Source organism: Xenia sp. Carnegie-2017, unplaced genomic scaffold, assembly GCF_021976095.1.
Source record: "Xenia sp. Carnegie-2017 unplaced genomic scaffold, XeniaSp_v1 HiC_scaffold_16, whole genome shotgun sequence".
NCBI lineage: Eukaryota > Metazoa > Cnidaria > Anthozoa > Malacalcyonacea > Xeniidae > Xenia > Xenia sp. Carnegie-2017.
This window is the reverse complement of record NW_025813469.1, coordinates 121141-137007: the sequence shown is the minus strand read 5'-3', so window position 1 is coordinate 137007 and position 15867 is coordinate 121141. Positions and strand designations below refer to the sequence as shown.

At 33.2% G+C, this 15867-nt stretch overlaps 3 protein-coding genes across 4 annotated transcripts; 2 read left to right on the top strand and 1 right to left on the bottom strand.

Moving 5' to 3' along the window:
• The first annotated feature begins 321 nt into the window (after positions 1-321).
• LOC124437040 (RNA pseudouridylate synthase domain-containing protein 2-like) lies at positions 322-4327 on the top strand. Its single transcript, XM_046987051.1, has 14 exons — positions 322-674; positions 860-950; positions 1162-1283; positions 1358-1388; positions 1513-1582; positions 1649-1736; positions 2297-2375; positions 2447-2495; positions 2563-2655; positions 2718-2854; positions 2922-3067; positions 3135-3461; positions 3659-3844; positions 3932-4327. The coding sequence occupies exons 1-14, from the start codon at positions 624-626 to the stop codon at positions 3995-3997; spliced, it is 1536 nt and encodes a 511-aa protein (XP_046843007.1). The 5' UTR covers positions 322-623; the 3' UTR covers positions 3998-4327.
• LOC124436788 (ribonuclease P protein subunit p29-like) lies at positions 4038-5293 on the bottom strand. Its single transcript, XM_046986760.1, has 7 exons — positions 5259-5293; positions 5094-5155; positions 4799-5025; positions 4654-4728; positions 4520-4590; positions 4321-4422; positions 4038-4248 (listed from the first exon to the last, which is right to left on the bottom strand). The coding sequence occupies exons 1-7, from the start codon at positions 5260-5262 to the stop codon at positions 4112-4114; spliced, it is 678 nt and encodes a 225-aa protein (XP_046842716.1). The 5' UTR covers positions 5263-5293; the 3' UTR covers positions 4038-4111.
• Positions 5294-6917: 1624 nt separating this feature from the next.
• Positions 6918-15719, top strand: LOC124436842 (FH1/FH2 domain-containing protein 1-like). 2 transcript variants are annotated; one of them, XM_046986816.1, is made up of 26 exons: positions 6919-7127; positions 7419-7822; positions 7912-8012; positions 8150-8208; positions 9315-9382; positions 9492-9597; positions 9667-9761; positions 9860-9971; positions 10048-10139; positions 10212-10295; positions 10361-10420; positions 10581-10645; positions 10714-10754; positions 10839-11061; positions 11135-11319; positions 11642-13305; positions 13388-13552; positions 13629-13811; positions 13879-13998; positions 14080-14241; positions 14318-14433; positions 14502-14576; positions 14649-14706; positions 14820-14953; positions 15026-15290; positions 15366-15719. In XM_046986816.1, exons 2-25 carry the CDS (start codon positions 7487-7489, stop codon positions 15081-15083), a joined length of 4362 nt encoding a protein of 1453 aa, XP_046842772.1. In that variant the 5' UTR covers positions 6919-7127; positions 7419-7486; the 3' UTR covers positions 15084-15290; positions 15366-15719. The 2 variants fall into 2 exon arrangements, with proteins under 2 accessions (XP_046842773.1, XP_046842772.1); XM_046986817.1 differs by lacking the exons at positions 15026-15290; positions 15366-15719 and having other exon boundaries at positions 6918-7127; positions 14649-14902.
• The last annotated feature ends 148 nt before the right edge of the window (positions 15720-15867 follow it).

Genomic DNA, 15867 nt, shown 5'->3' with positions numbered 1-15867 from the left:
TTCTGTTTCATCACATAACACTATATATATTATATCTTATCTATGTAAACTTTCTATTCACTTCGTACAGAAGATGGCATAAAGTATGCCAAAACATGTTTGTTGAATTAGCAGAAGTTGTCGTCTACTTAAAATGTCTAACAATCCTTGTACTGTTACGAAATCACATAGTCTATAATATTGGCCAGGCATAATCCTTGTACTGTTACGAAATCATATAGTCTATAATATTGGCCAGGCTACCCACCCGTAGGCACGTGTCTATTTTTTATTCATGCCTGGAACTGATGCCTAGTGATCAGTCAGTGATACTTCGTTCTCAGTCAGAATATTGTAACTTCTTAATCTTCTTCTGGAAATTGAAAGTTGGAATTCAAAATATTTTAGGTGGAAATTTTTTAGTATCTCACACGACTCAAAACAATGTTAACCTCGGCCAACTGTATCTTAGTTATCTTATTGTAATATGCTAGCCTGAGCTTAAAAGCCTTTTTGGTGAAAATTTTTCGTTGGACGACTAAGAATAATTTCAACCCATGGCTGATGTAGACCAATAGAGTCGTTCTAAAGCTATTTTGGTTCACCAAATTTGTTTTACATAAAGTATTGATTATTTGTTCAATATGGCGGATGATTTGAATGAAAAAAAGAGAAGACGTAAAGACAAAATAGAGGTGATTTGTTTGAATTTTTTATAATTATTTTTTTATGTTATACACGTAATGTATAAATGAAGTATATATTTTAGTATACTTAAATATACACCCAACATGTATTATCAAATTCAAATAACTGTGAGTCTGTGACCCAGCCCTGTGCTGTTTAAGTTTAATTGTTATTATGATTTTCCATTGCTAAGAGAAAACATAAAAAAGCAAGAACATGCTCAAAAAAGGCGCCTGGTTACAATGTGGAGATATTTAGGGAAACAGATTATTATATAAAGAACGGTATGAAAAATTACGACTACCAAAGAGTATTTCAGTAAAGCATAAGACAATAGAAACTCCGTTTAAAGTAAACATTATTTAATCTAAACGTTTCGACAAATGTTACATGTATAATTGAACGGTATGAATGTTTTAATATATATTCATATTTGTTTTTTGTCAGTTTCACCAGTATTGAAACGCTATATGTTCATAATCTTTCTAAATATAGGTTTAAGATTTGTGAAGCCGTATTTCTTTACGTTTTCTACACACTGCAAAGGACGTTGGCTTCAACGAAAACTTCACGACGTTATGTCTCAAGAATTTCAGTCAGAAACAGCAGAATATTACGTAAACTTGCTTGTTTTTTATATCACGAATTTATGGTTTTCATCAAGCAAAATCTGTCATGTTTTATTTTTTAGAAGAAAGCAATTGAAATTGGAAATATTACAGGTTTTATGTCAATATGTTGTTAATTAGATTAGTTTATAATAATACGAAGAATTTATTTTTTCATGTAAGAATCTTTGTTTTATATACATTGGCCAACATTTAGAAGGTTACATAATCATTTTAGTTAATGGAAATCAAGTAAACAAAGATTTCATCCTTCAAAATAATGATTTAATCCAGCACAAAGTTCACAGGTCTGGTTGTTTTATCTTCCACTTGTATAAAGTTTTACCAAATTTCATTAATTTTCTTTCATTTAGACATGAGCCTCCTGTTACAAGTGAAAAAATTCAAATCATTTCACAAAAGGATGACATCATTGTTGTTAATAAACCATCTTCAATTCCTGTATGCTGAATTACTATGTCTTTCTTTAATGATTGTATGAAGCCATGATATCATATTGTGTACCTCTAGATCCATCCATGTGGTCGTTATGACTGTATGAAACCATGATATCATATTGTGTACCTCTAATCCATCCATCCATGTGGTCATTATGACTGTATGAAACCATGATATCATATTGTGCACCTCTAGATCCATCCATCCATGTGGTCGTTATGACTGTATGAAACCATGATATCATATTGTGTACCTCTAGATCCATCCATGTGGTCATTATGACTGTATGAAACCATGATATCATATTGTGTACCTCTAAATCCATCCATCCATGTGGTCGTTATGACCGTATGAAACCATGATATCATATTGTGTACCTCTAGATCCATCCATGTGGTCGTTATGACTGTATGAAACCATGATATCATATTGTGTACCTCTAGATCCATCCATGTGGTCGTTATGACCATATGAAACCATGATATCATATTGTGTACCTCTAGATCCATCCATGTGGTCGTTATGACCGTATGAAACCATGATATCATATTGTGTACCTCTAGATCCATCCATGTGGTCGTTATCGTCATAATTCGTTGGTTTTCTTACTTGGACGAGAGTTTGGTTTTGTGAATCTCTACAGTAATCTTACACTAAGTAACTGATGTTTCAAGTTTTTTTCATCTTTAATAGTTTTCTTTATCTCGTTGCAGCAATTCACCGGATAGATAGATTAACATCTGGGATTGTTATTTTTTCCAAGTAGGAAAAGATTTATTGTATTAAGTCGAAGTTTGGCATATGAATTATTGATTTTGCCATCTTTAAGGACATTGACTAAAGCTCAAGAACTAGAAAGGCAATTACGTGAGCACGAATTAAAGAAAGAATATTTATGTAAAGTTAAGGGAGAATTTCCAAGGTAAAAATGTAAAAATTGTTTATTGAAAATCCAATCTTGATATTCTTATTTCAATCTTACAGTGACGTTATAAGATGTGAAGAACCCATTGTTGTAGTTTCCCATAAAGTTGGTGTTTGTCGAGTACATAAAGAGGGAAAACCTTGTACAACTGTCTTTAAACGTCAACATTATGATGGAAAAAACAGTATCGTAAAATGTACTAAAATATTTATACTTTAATACTGGCGATAAAAAATCTTATAAAATCAATGATATTTCTTTAGGTGAACCACTCACAGGACGAATGCATCAGATTCGCGTTCATCTTCAATGGCTTGGCTTTCCTATTGTGGATGATCCGTTGTATAATCACGTGGCTTGGGGGGATGATAGGGGTAAGGGTGGGGTAGAAGATGAGAACGTCTGGAAGGTTTGTACAATGTTGAATGTTGATGTGTGAAAGAGACGAGTTCCGAATGCGTGTTTTTTTGCTACAGGTTATTGACTCCATTGCTACTGCTCTCCGCGATAATGACGTCACTCAGATAATTCACTCAAATGTTGACTCAAAGAGAATTACAAAAGGAAATGGGATAGATAGTAACACGATGGCGTCAAAGGAGGACATAAACGTGACGGACACGATGACGTCAAAGGAGGACATAAACGTGACGGACACGATGACGTCAAAGGAGGACATAAACGTGACGGACACGATGACGTCAAAGGAGGACATAAATGTGACGGACAGGAACATGAAGACGTCAAAGAGGCTAATTTTACCAATAAACTTATTGTGTTGGATGAAAGCAAATCCCTTGATTTGAGCTCACAAATTTTAAAGAAGAAAATTTTGAACAAAAAGAAATCATTGAGCAGTGTAGTGAGATAAAAGATATCTTTTCAAATATTGATGATAATCAGCAGATAAAACCAGAACAATTATCAAATATTGATGATAATCAGCAGATAAAACCAAAACAATTATCAAATATTGATGATAATCAGCAGATAAAACCAAAAACTTACAGAAAATCTTATAAAAGCACAGAATGAACACAAACGTATAGATGAAAGAAAGGAGTTAGAAAATCCAACTGCAATGATTGAAGATGAAAAAATTCCTGGATGTACTGAATGTCAAATAAACAGAGCAAATCCTAAACCATGGGAATTAACCATGTGTCTTCATGCAGCTGTTTATAAGGTATACACTTAAAAATCAACTCTTTAGTTGTCTTAACAAATGATGCTGTTGTCCTTCTGTTAGTAAAGGTTTTGTTTTTGGTCATAGGGACCAGACTGGGAATACAGAGCTCCTTGGCCAAAATGGGCATTATGGAAAGAAAGCAATACATAAAAGTGTGATGTCTTTGTGTTGTTGTGTCATAAACATAAACTCACATCTCAGTTTTATTATGATTAAATGATTAACAACATCATAAGTCTGTCAATTAAACAACTGTGAGTGCAGTCATAAATCAGTTGTTGACTTTGATTTAAGTTTCTTTGATGATCGTTCTGCAGACCTCACACGTAGATGATTGCCATACAGTGTACATAAATATCCCCCAACATCCACAGTAAACACACTGTTGATTTTAGGAAGTGCTAAAGAAATTCATATCCATTAGATGTGTTAGTGAATAAATAACAAAGTAAAAATAACATTGGTCAACATACTCTTTAACTCATTCTGTTTTGTGATGATTTTGAAAACATTCTTTAATTCTTGAATCATTATTCCTGACAGACCAACATAACTGGGACATTTTGACTTTGAAACTAAAATAGCAATGTCGTGTGTCATTGATGAATATAATTCATGCTGAAATTATTGATAAATACATTTAATGCAGAGTATATACATATAAAATCAAACCAGTGAGAATGGCTCCGTGAAAATCTGCCTTGATTATCTTTGAAGCAAGAAATTTAGTTTTAGTGGTTTCACTAAAATAAGATGATAATCAATAATTATGTCAAAACCAAATGTTTTCAGCTAGTTATTCATACCATTGATTTGTTTCCCCCATTATTTCTTTCATGTATTCTTTCCACATTTCATGAAGAGGTAAAAACAGCTCATATCTTTACAAACAAATAAACATTTAAAAAAATAAAATATACGTAGTTAGAAGAAGTTTAAAATTTCAATAACCTTTGATTTTGCTTTGATATTTTAAAAATTCCTCTTCTTCGACGTTCTTGAGAGTTCATAGTTTTAAATCGTTTTTTATTTTTCTTCTTCGGATGATTCATATTGATTGAATCAAGCATGACACCTTTTATTCTCATTTTTGTTAATATTTCATCCTTCTTATTGTTGTCTTTCAATTGTTGACTCATAAACGTTTCAACATATTTGTTTCTGGAGCAATCCAATTCCTAGCAATATTATCAATTTTAATGCTGACATACCTATATAAATCAATGTTCATTAATAAAAAACAGACCTTCAAATCCAGTCTTTCAAGGTTATGTTCAATATGTGGAGGTAAAGGCGAGTATAATGAACCTGAAATGAAAATTTTACTCGCATTTCATTGCTAAAATGAAGGAATTATCAAAAGATTGTGAATTATGCTAAACATAAATTAATTCTCCATAGATCTACTTACTCATTTTTTATAACATTTAAAAGAAAAAAACTTGTAGTAAAAATTTACAAAAAATACTTATAACTCTCAATGTTTGTAAATAAACAGGTTGTATGCGCCCGCATACAAAGCCGCTGACATGCATACAACCATTGAGTTCTATAGACCTCAATGAGTTCTATAAGTTCTTATAGAACTCAATGATACCAACTTTTTTGCCCAAACTAATTCATTGTTCTTGTTATCAAGTTGTAAAGCAATAGCTCATTTTGTTGGACTGCGCCAATTTTTCATGCGAGCCACAACACCTGTCTAATAATAATACACATTGCACAAAACTGTCTCTAAATAGATCTGACCAAATTTGCTCATCTCGAGATTTATGACAAGATTTTTGTAAATATTTTTAAATATGGTATATTTCATGTTAAAATCAAGTGTCACTTAGAGATTATGAGAAAGTGAGATAGAATTTCAAATTTCTAATTAATTTGTAACTTTATCGCGGTAAGACTTCAGAGCACCATTGTCCTTCTCTTTAAGGGCTACTGGGTACTTGGTTTGACATTTCTCGGAATTTATAACAATAAAACGTGGCCAGCGTGTCTTGTGATGTTTTTCAGTAGAAATTATCTCATTTCAGACTTAACATATAATCGCGTGGTCGTTTGAAGATTTGTTGACATTGCGTTTAGCACGCAAAAGGCGTCGATGTGATGATTTACATCGGTAAAGCTAACGCACAGGAAATCAAACCATTTATTCGGAATGACGTCCAAGTTTAGAAATGTTTTACGAAAACATGAATTAATCAATTTCTATTCAGCGCATCCCATGTTGTGAAGTTTAAATCCTTGCCTCGGGCTTTCAAATACCGACGCATAATCTAATATTTCCTTCATGCAAGAAATTCATATTTTTAAGAAGCTTTGAGAACTCTTATGGTTATGTTTACCTATAAGTATAATAAATTGTTTTTCATGCTTCGTGTGTCTGCGAATTGTCAAATTCTCCGTTTCTTAAAATCGTTGAAGTGTTAGAATTTGTACCTTTACAATAATCTAACGGAGAATTTTAATCCGGAAAATCAAAATAAATCAAATACGTATAATAATTGTTAATCTCAGTGTTAAAATAATTTTAAAATAGCTTCAGTTACAAAAATATCCGAATACAGTTATTCGATCTTCACGAGACGATTTGTTAAGTAAACAATGTCTTTTTTTTCAAGATAATCTATTTGATTAATAGTTTAAAGTGTGTGTACATATTTTTACAGCCAGTTTTCCTTGATTCAACTAAAAGTATATTTTTGCATTGTACATTATGATGTTTTATTTTTGTTGAAAAAAACTATTTCCTTTCTTTTGTTTCGTCTCTTGATCGGACGAAGCATTAAAATATCTTTGTCAGGGTGGGACACTACACTTGGCAACAAAACAATTAACTATGGCCATAAAAACATCCCATATTTCCGATGGAAACATAAAATGTCTTTTAGCTTCATGGTGCTGTTCTAGAATGAATCATTTTTTTTCATCTTCATGCTTCCTATAAGCCGTGTATCGTACTTCCATGACAATATAATCTATGCTAATTATGTCATGATCTGTTGACAGGTATGCCTTTATATTTTACCTTCCATGTGATATGGAGAAATAATACCCTGGTGGGTGTTTAATATCTGGCATTAGTTCTCAGGTCTGTTGCACAGTTTATCGTAAACTTTGCGTTTTAACAAATACAGGATAACGCACAGATTTCTTTGATATCATTGAAATTGGAAACAATTGAAAAGAAAAACTGTCTATTTATACAAACTGGTAGTTCATTGATTTTTCGCAACATGAGAATCTTTTAATCGCTATGGTTTCTCATTCAATACTGTCTGTAAGTAGTCATTCTTTTCTTCTTAAAATCACATCTTGATAATAGCTTTTATTGCATTTTCAATGAAGATATATTGTTTGAAAATGTTGTAAAGCTGTATTTGTAGTTTTTTAATGGTAATTTTAATGGGTAACTTCATTTGCGTTTCATAAATATGCTGGGAATCTCAATATAAATGGCTGGTATTACAAATATGCCACTAAAGATAAATGATTATCTGGTTTCTTGCTTGCTAACTTGGTTATTTATGAATCGTTCAGTCATCGCTGCGTTGTCTTTGCGTCTTTTTAGAAATTATCAAGATTTTCGCGAAAGAACATCTTCCGTTTACGTTTCTTCTATAATATCCAACGTTGCCAATGGCTGCAACGCTAAAATCTCGCTCACGCGTGATCTCTATCCGCGACACGTATTCTCCTCGCGGGACACGCAGAAATGGTCTTTCGTCACAAAGCACAAGTGCTCTATATCAGGGATCTAAGTTCTTTAGCACTCCCACGTCAAATTTATCCGCGGAAAAAGACAGGAATGAAATGGCGTTTACGTGTAAAGTTCAATTTCTCGATGACACCGATCCATTTGCCAGTACCAATTTTCCTGAACCAACTCGACCACCAACATGCACACTTTACCTTAATATACCTTTATGTGAGCAAATAGCCGGGATATATAAACTGCTCAAACCACCTCACAATGTAAGTAAAGGTCATTCTCGTTGTTCACATTTTGGATGTTTATATCTTCAGTCTGCTCAAAACTAAATTGTATTTTTTTCTTTAATTAGTTAGAAGACGTGGCTCTTCAGATATTACAGAGTGGAACGTACTTGGATTTAGAAAGCACTTTAGAAGAACAAGCAGATATTCTCGATGGTTTTCCTGACAGGTAATTGTGATCAGCACAATTTTATTAGTTTAATATATTTGACAAAGGACTGTTCTCTAAAATTCTGATAAAAAATATGCTAAATTGAAATTTGTCACAATAATTGAATATTTGAGCATTTTTCTTTAACTTTTTAGTCGAAAATCTACTATACTTCTACGTACTGAATTGTCTGTCCGCGTTCATAATTGTATTGGTAAGTGCCCTCTTTGAGCATTTTTCATCACTCTACAGGTTTTGTTTGACTTGTTAGTATAATCTCCCCTATTTTACAGTTTGTTTACCGACAATTTTTATAATTTGAAACCAACATTTGAATTTCGTGTCAACACTGTCAATATTTTACTAGTAGTGTGTTGTGTTTTAAAGCCGGTATTTCGTCGTCAAAGCTCATCTCCTTTAAAAAGTAGGACTTAAGCCTTAATTAACCTGTTTCCTAATTTTCTAAATTAAGAAATTGCTAGAAATAAGTAAATTTTAAAGTACTAAGTCTGTTATCAGTCATAAGTCAAAGGATTTTATCCCTCAATTTAGAATGTGTAGGAATAGTTTGTATTTCCTAAACACGTTATGGTTCGTTTTATATCGCAGAAATGTGTATGAATAATTTAGTTATTATTTAATATTGCCTAGATTTTATATTGTTATAAGAGAACTCAATAACGTTTTCAGCGTCGTCTGTTTTTGAACATTAGTAAATTCTTTAACGTATGCATACATTTTGAATTGTTGCATTATTCTTATTGTCTATCTCCGCAGTGTTCCACCATTTTTTTCATTCATTTCAAATCGTTTGTGCAAAGAGTGTGACGGAAACTTTAATATGAATGCTAACTTTAGGCTTTACATTGGATATTTTATATGAAATGCTGTCGTTTTAATCGTTCAGACACGAAACGACGACTTGCCATTAATTGTTTTTAATTAAAATACTTGAATTTTAATTTGTAAACTTTGTGCTCGGTATGGCAAGGTTTCCCTTTGATGGAAAAATTACCCTGACATTTATATTGTTATATTTTGCATGATAAATTTTTGTTTGGTTTGCAAAATGAATGCACTATTTCAAACGTTTTGATCCTCAAGTCTATAAACTGTGCTAATTTATCTCAATCTCATGTGATATCTGTTGTTGATTTTGTCAAAATATCTCATCTCTTAATTTGAAATACCAGAAATTCCTCAAAAGATGTCATGTAGATCAATGATATATCTTTTGTACACAACTTACAAAGATGTAAAACAAATGTTCAAATCACAAATCATCAAAGTAAATCTTATTCTGATTTTTATATTTTGAAGCTAAACTTCTCAGGGCAAGTGGAAGAGAATTGCGGAGAGCACTTTTTTCTCTGAAGCAAGTGTTTCAGGTAGATATAAAAGTTATTATTCTTCAATGACTTGCTGTATTCTTTATTTATTTATGCATTTATGTTTTTGGCAGTTTAATGATGTGGAACATAATTATTTTTATCGCAGGATGACAAAGACCTTGTACATGAGTTTGTTAATTCAGATGGTTTAAATGCCTTGATCACAGTTGGTACAGATGCAGATCAAAATTATCAAAATTACATTTTAAGAGGCAAGCACGGTTTCTATTCTGATTTTAACTAACTTTTTATATTATTTTGTATTATTTTATATTATACAGCCATTGGTCAGGTCATGTTATATGTTGATGGTATGAATGGAGTTATAAATCATAATGAAACAGTTCAATGGCTTTATTCTCTTACTGCATCAAAGGTTTTTTGTTCATTATTTTCTAAGTATTGCATTCTTTGGCTGTCGATTGTTTTTTCTTTCACAATAACACATATTTCACTTATTTTTCATAAATATAGCATCGCCTTGTGTCAAAAACCGCTCTCAAATTACTTTTGGTTTTTGTGGAATATACAGAATCCAATTCTCTTGTATTATCTCGAGCAGTCAACGAATGGAGTAACATACAGAGTAATAAAATATGGAAATTATTTACATGCAATTTTATTTCCTGCAGGTTTTCTTATCCTAATTTTTCTTTATCTAGGATCAAAACCTTGGAGTTGTTTGATTAAAGTATTATCTAACAAAGACAATGATGATGAAATTATTTGTTATTCTTTGACATTAATCAATAAGGTATGACTTTGGTGAGTGTTTATGTTGAAGAGAGACACACAGTGTTTTACTTTATGGTTTATGTTATTGTAGATACTCAATGCTGCTCCAGATCAAGATTTATTTTACGATATCTCTGATTCATTGGAGGAGCAAGGAATGGAACAGTTACTCAATGTACACATGTTCATTATTTTATTCGTTATTTTTTCTTTTTTATTGATTCTTTTTTTGCTTTTCAGAATCTCGTTTCCACAAAAAAAACTCACCGAGAAATTCAAGAACAGATCAAAATTTATGAGGTGTGTGCTGAGTAATTCATTCAAATGCTGTCCTTAGGATAGCTATGACTTTCTCCTCTGTGAGTCTATTCTATCCTATCCTATCCCGTGCAATCCTGTATCTATATATTCTATGCTATTCCTTATTATCCTCTATATGTTATTTATTTTTATTTGTCAGACTGCTTTAAAAATTGAAGATGGCGATGAACAATTATCATCAGTAAAAGACAGCTCTACAATAAGGTGAAGACATTAATAATACACATTGCAAAACTTTATATCTTTTTTTACTTAAAGAAATATCTTCTTAGACACAGAAAACGGCAACCAGGAACACAGATTAATGGAAATGGCACGTATAATGAACTTCTTCAATAAAAAATACAATTACTCTTTTCTTACAATTACAAACAATATCTTATTGACGATTATTCAGGTGATCGAAGACGAAGTAAACGCCATAATTCGTTGGGTTCTGGATATAAACTTGAGAAACCTCTTGTTCAAGATCCTGTCAAGAATGATTCAGAAGATCGTAAAAAATTATATTCAAGAAGAAACTATATTGATCATAATGAATCACTAAATGAAAACTTGTCTCGATCGCCGACCAAGGACGAGGAGGAAGATGAAAAAGTAAAGGCACGAACGGCGCGGAAGTAATATATTTTATTGCATCAATGTTGACATTAAAAATCGTGTTATTATAAATAGATATGATGTATGTTTTAGAGAGAGGCGAGCTCTAAGATTGGCTGCGTTACAAGCAGATAAAGATGATACGTTAACATCTGAACCACGTGGTGTTCTTTCACCTCCTAAGATTGAAGAACCTAATGAAGATACGGTGAAAAACAACAATGATGATAGCAGCGTCCAATCTCGTAGAAAGTATGCCTCTCAAGAACCCAATAGAGGTATTAATAATTTTATTAATTTCTACGAAAGAAAGCCACGAAACGTTTCTTCATTTATATGTATCACTTTCAATTCATGACAATCACCTTCAATCCATGACGATAACCTTCGATCCATGACGATAACCTTCAATCCATGACTATCACCTTCAATCCATGACAATCACTTTCAATCCATGACAATCACCTTCAATCCATGACAATCACCTTCAATCCATGACAATCACCTTCAATCCATGACAATCACTTTCAATCCATGACAATCACCTTCAATCCATGACAATAACCCTCACGTCATAAACGTTACTTTCTTTCTCTTTAGTTAATGGTGACGTCACTGTGAGTGACCAATCACAGGAAACGGAGAAATCATCCCCTCGCAACTTCCGTCAATGGAAAAACTGGAGACCGAAAGAAAATATGGTAAACACGTCAAATGATAAAACAAAAGATATAAAACCTACAAAACCATATGGTGTTACAGGATCATCATGGGGTGTTACAGGATCATTGTTAAAAAACGACCGAAATAAAGAATTTGAAAGAAATACAGCAAGCATACAGCAAACTACAAAAGATCCTACCAATAAGTTTGAACCTGTTTCCAATAAACCAGTTGAATCTCCAAAAACTGGTCGTGACAGATATCGTAGCAATCGACTTAACGATGGAAGATACTCAGAGACTATACGGTCAACGCGTGCTAACGCTTTTGATAAGTTCAATAAGACTATAGAGGATGAAAACGCCCATAGACCATCAAAATATTCTCGAAAAACACGTCTGTCTCCTGAGAAAAAAATGGAAAATGAACTGAAAGTTCCCGATATTGGTAATCTTCAATCTAGCTCTGTTAGTTCAATTGAAAGTGTAAAAAGCACAAACTCTGTTGATGATAAAGTCGATGATGTGGTGAAGCCACAAAGAGCATGGGACGAGAAAGAGAAAAAAAATGAAAATGTACTTGATGAGAGGAATGTTGATGAGACATTACACAAGTCTATTGTTACTGATGATAAATTTACTAAAGATGATGAAGAAGAAAATGTTGCCCCACTTGTTACGAGATCTGAACGTAGTACATCGTTAAGACAAGTTAGGGATGCGCGTCTTGAAAGACAGGGATCGTCAATTGATTTAGATCGAAAATCAAGTCGATCAAGTGTGGATACGAAATGGTTGCTCTCTAATTTGTATCAAGGAAAGCCGTCAAGAAGGAGTGTTGACGACGAAGAGACGATTGAAGATATGGAAGGACATAAAAAGGAAATAGATGTTTTTACTCAAGGAGAAACTACGGAATCTATAAAAACTGATAAAACTGATGAAACTGAGCCAGTGGAGGCTGAAGTAAACGATATACCACCTAACGCATCTTCGACAATTGAAGAAACTAAGGACGAACAGATAAAGCGGGAAGAACTTGAGCGAGCCCGACAAGAGAAATTACGCAAACAGGAAGAAAAACGTAAAGCAGAGGAAGCTAGAATGGCCGAAGAAAGACGTAAAAAGGAAGAAGAAAGATTGAGACGTGAAGAAGAAGAAGATCGCAAAAGACAAGAGATAGAATGGGAAAAATCTGTCACTTCCAAACGATCTTTGGTTATTAATGATTTAGATTTTACAGATCTTCGTGAAGATGATGATAAAGATATCATGGAGATTCGTCATCATGATACGGAGGGGGCACCACCTCCACCTCCTATACCGGGGGGAGTTCCTGCTCCTCCTCCACCTCCGCCATCAATGCCAGGGGGTGCACCTCCTCCACCTCCAATGCCTGGTTTACCTGCCCCTCCTGCAGCACCTAAAGTACCCACGCAAGCTGACAAGAAAAAACTAGTTCGACTTTTTTGGAAAGAAGTTAAAAACTCGCCATTAATTAATGGCGTGAACAAGACAATCTGGGGTGCAATTGATCCCGTTGATATCGATACAAAGAAACTGGAGCATTTGTTTGAAACGAAGCATATCTCTAAAACGAAGGTATTGTGTTTATATAGTGTTATCGAGGTGGAAATATCTTCGCAAACAAATAATTTCTACGATAATTTTTCATGTTTTACAGCAACAGAAACCAGAAGAAAAAGAAAAGAAAAGAGAGATTGTCGTATTGGATATGAAGAGATCACAACAGATCAATATTGCTTTGACAAAACTTCCACCAGTCAGTTCTCTGAAGCAAGCTATAATAAATATGGATAATACTGTACTGGATAAGGAAGCTTTAGAGGTAAAATTTATGAATGAGTAGAAAATATGAAAATGTTAAATGAAGTATAACGTATTTTTGTTCGTTGTTCATTTAGAGATTGTTACCGTTACGTCCAACGTCGGATGAAAAGTCCCGTATAGAAGAAGAAAGACTAGCGTATCCCGACATTCCTTTAGCGTCTGCTGAACAGTTTCTGCTCACAATCTCATCTGTAAATGAACTTTATTCCCGACTAAAACTGTGGCAATTTTCTCTTGAGTATGAATCTATTGAAAGGGTGAGTACGAGCATTTCTTTTTTTGTTTTCAACGACATGTTTTTGAACATTATTTTATTTTACTCAGGAAGTTGCTGAACCCTTGATGGATTTAAAACAAGCCATAAATGAAGTGCAAAGAAGTCCAACGTTTAAATGCATCCTGGGAACGTTGCTTTCCGTTGGAAACTTCCTCAATGGAACTAAGGTTTGTTCATTTCTCGTTTTATGATGTCTTCGGTTTTTTCTAAGCTTTTGTAAACGTTCATTTTTATAAATATTGCTTTAGAGCAAAGGCTTTCAATTGGACTACCTTGCCAAAGTACCTGAAGTCAAAGATACTGTTCATAAACAGTCATTGTTGTTTCACATTTGTAAGATTGTTATAGAAAAATTTCCAGATAGTACTGATCTCCATAATGAACTGGGGGCCATACATCGATCAACAAGGGTGAGAGGAATTTTTTGATACACGGTGTTTCCATTCTTTGGTTCTTACATTCATTTTGAAACTTTTTTCATCTCAGATTGACTTTGATTCACATAAAGAAATGTTAAAGAAACTTGACGATGATTGTAAAAAGTCATGGGATTACTTAAGATTGATTGCTAAACATGAGAGTTCGTCTTCGATAAAACCGAGGTATTGTCTGTTCTTGTTTTTACATTCAGTATTTTTCATGTTTTTAATTTTATTCTTTTCCACTTTAGGATGACCGAGTTCCTAGCTGATGCTGGAGAACGTACTACAATACTTAAAGTTGTTTCACGTCGCGTTATTAACAGGTGAAATTTTCTTCATTGTCATGTTAATCGTTGATTGTTGCTAACGAAGCTACAATTTCTATATTTGTCCAGATTTAGAAAATTGCTTCTGTATTTGGGATTGAATGCGTCCACAGCCAAATCAACGAAGGTTTATTTTGATAACTACGCTTACCTTGTTTTATTTTAAAATCTCTAAAATTATTGTTGATTTTCATTGATCACCTGTGGAATTTGTCATAAGAAACTTTTTATCATCAATAGATCAATGAATTTTGTCGAATCATCAGCCAATTTTCCCTTGAATATCGCACTTGTCGAGAGAAATGGCTTTTGCAAAGAATGAAGAAAAATAAAATGAAAGAAAGAAATAAAACACGTGGAAACTTATTGTTGATGTGAGTTTCATGTTTTATACAAATATTTTTTGGTGGAACAAATTTTCACCATACGATGCTGTGCACTTTTAGTCATTGTCAAAAAGTCAAAAATCAGCGAGCGAAGAAGATATTGCTAAGAAAATGTTAGATGTGGATTCTAAGGATAAACTAAAATCTTCAACGCTTCCAAGTTCGAAGAATCGAGCCCGCAGTATAGGTGTAGGAAAGTCAGATACAGATCTTGACGACACTACCGATGAAATGATGGATATGTTGGTGAAGACAGTTACCTCAAATCAAAGTAAATCGCGAGTTAGAAGACGCGAAAGATCATCCATGGCGAACAGAAAATCACGTAAGATTTTTCATTGTCGCTTCTTAACTATTTGTTATTTTCATGATTCATTAAAACATTTCGTTTTGATCATAGTTCGCCGCACCTTACAACAAGGATTGACTCCTGAAGAACTTGAAGCTGCCGGCATTCATCTGCCTATACACGACAAGTAGATGATATTTTTCTACACTTGTCCAGTCGTGTATAATACGTCGAATTATCAAATAATTAAAACGAAAGATTTTTGTTGGTTACCCCGAATGACTCTGTCGAGATATTTATGAATATTTTTACATGTTTGATTTGATATATGTGGTTGATGTGGGTGCTAGATCATGTGAAATATAATTGTTGTTTATCTTGGTGATAAAGTAGAATTCTATACAAAATTTTGAAGAATTTTCAAAAGGAATTAAATGTATCTCTCTTGCTTGAGGGTGTAAATAACGAGTTGATGTTGGTTTTGTTTATCACTTAGAAATTATTTTTAACGCAGTGTGTGCTATTCATATTAAAATAAAATGCAAAATGCACAAATCTATCGCATTTTTTTATGTGGGGGAAGATCTAGTTACCAGGCTCTTGTTACCAGGCT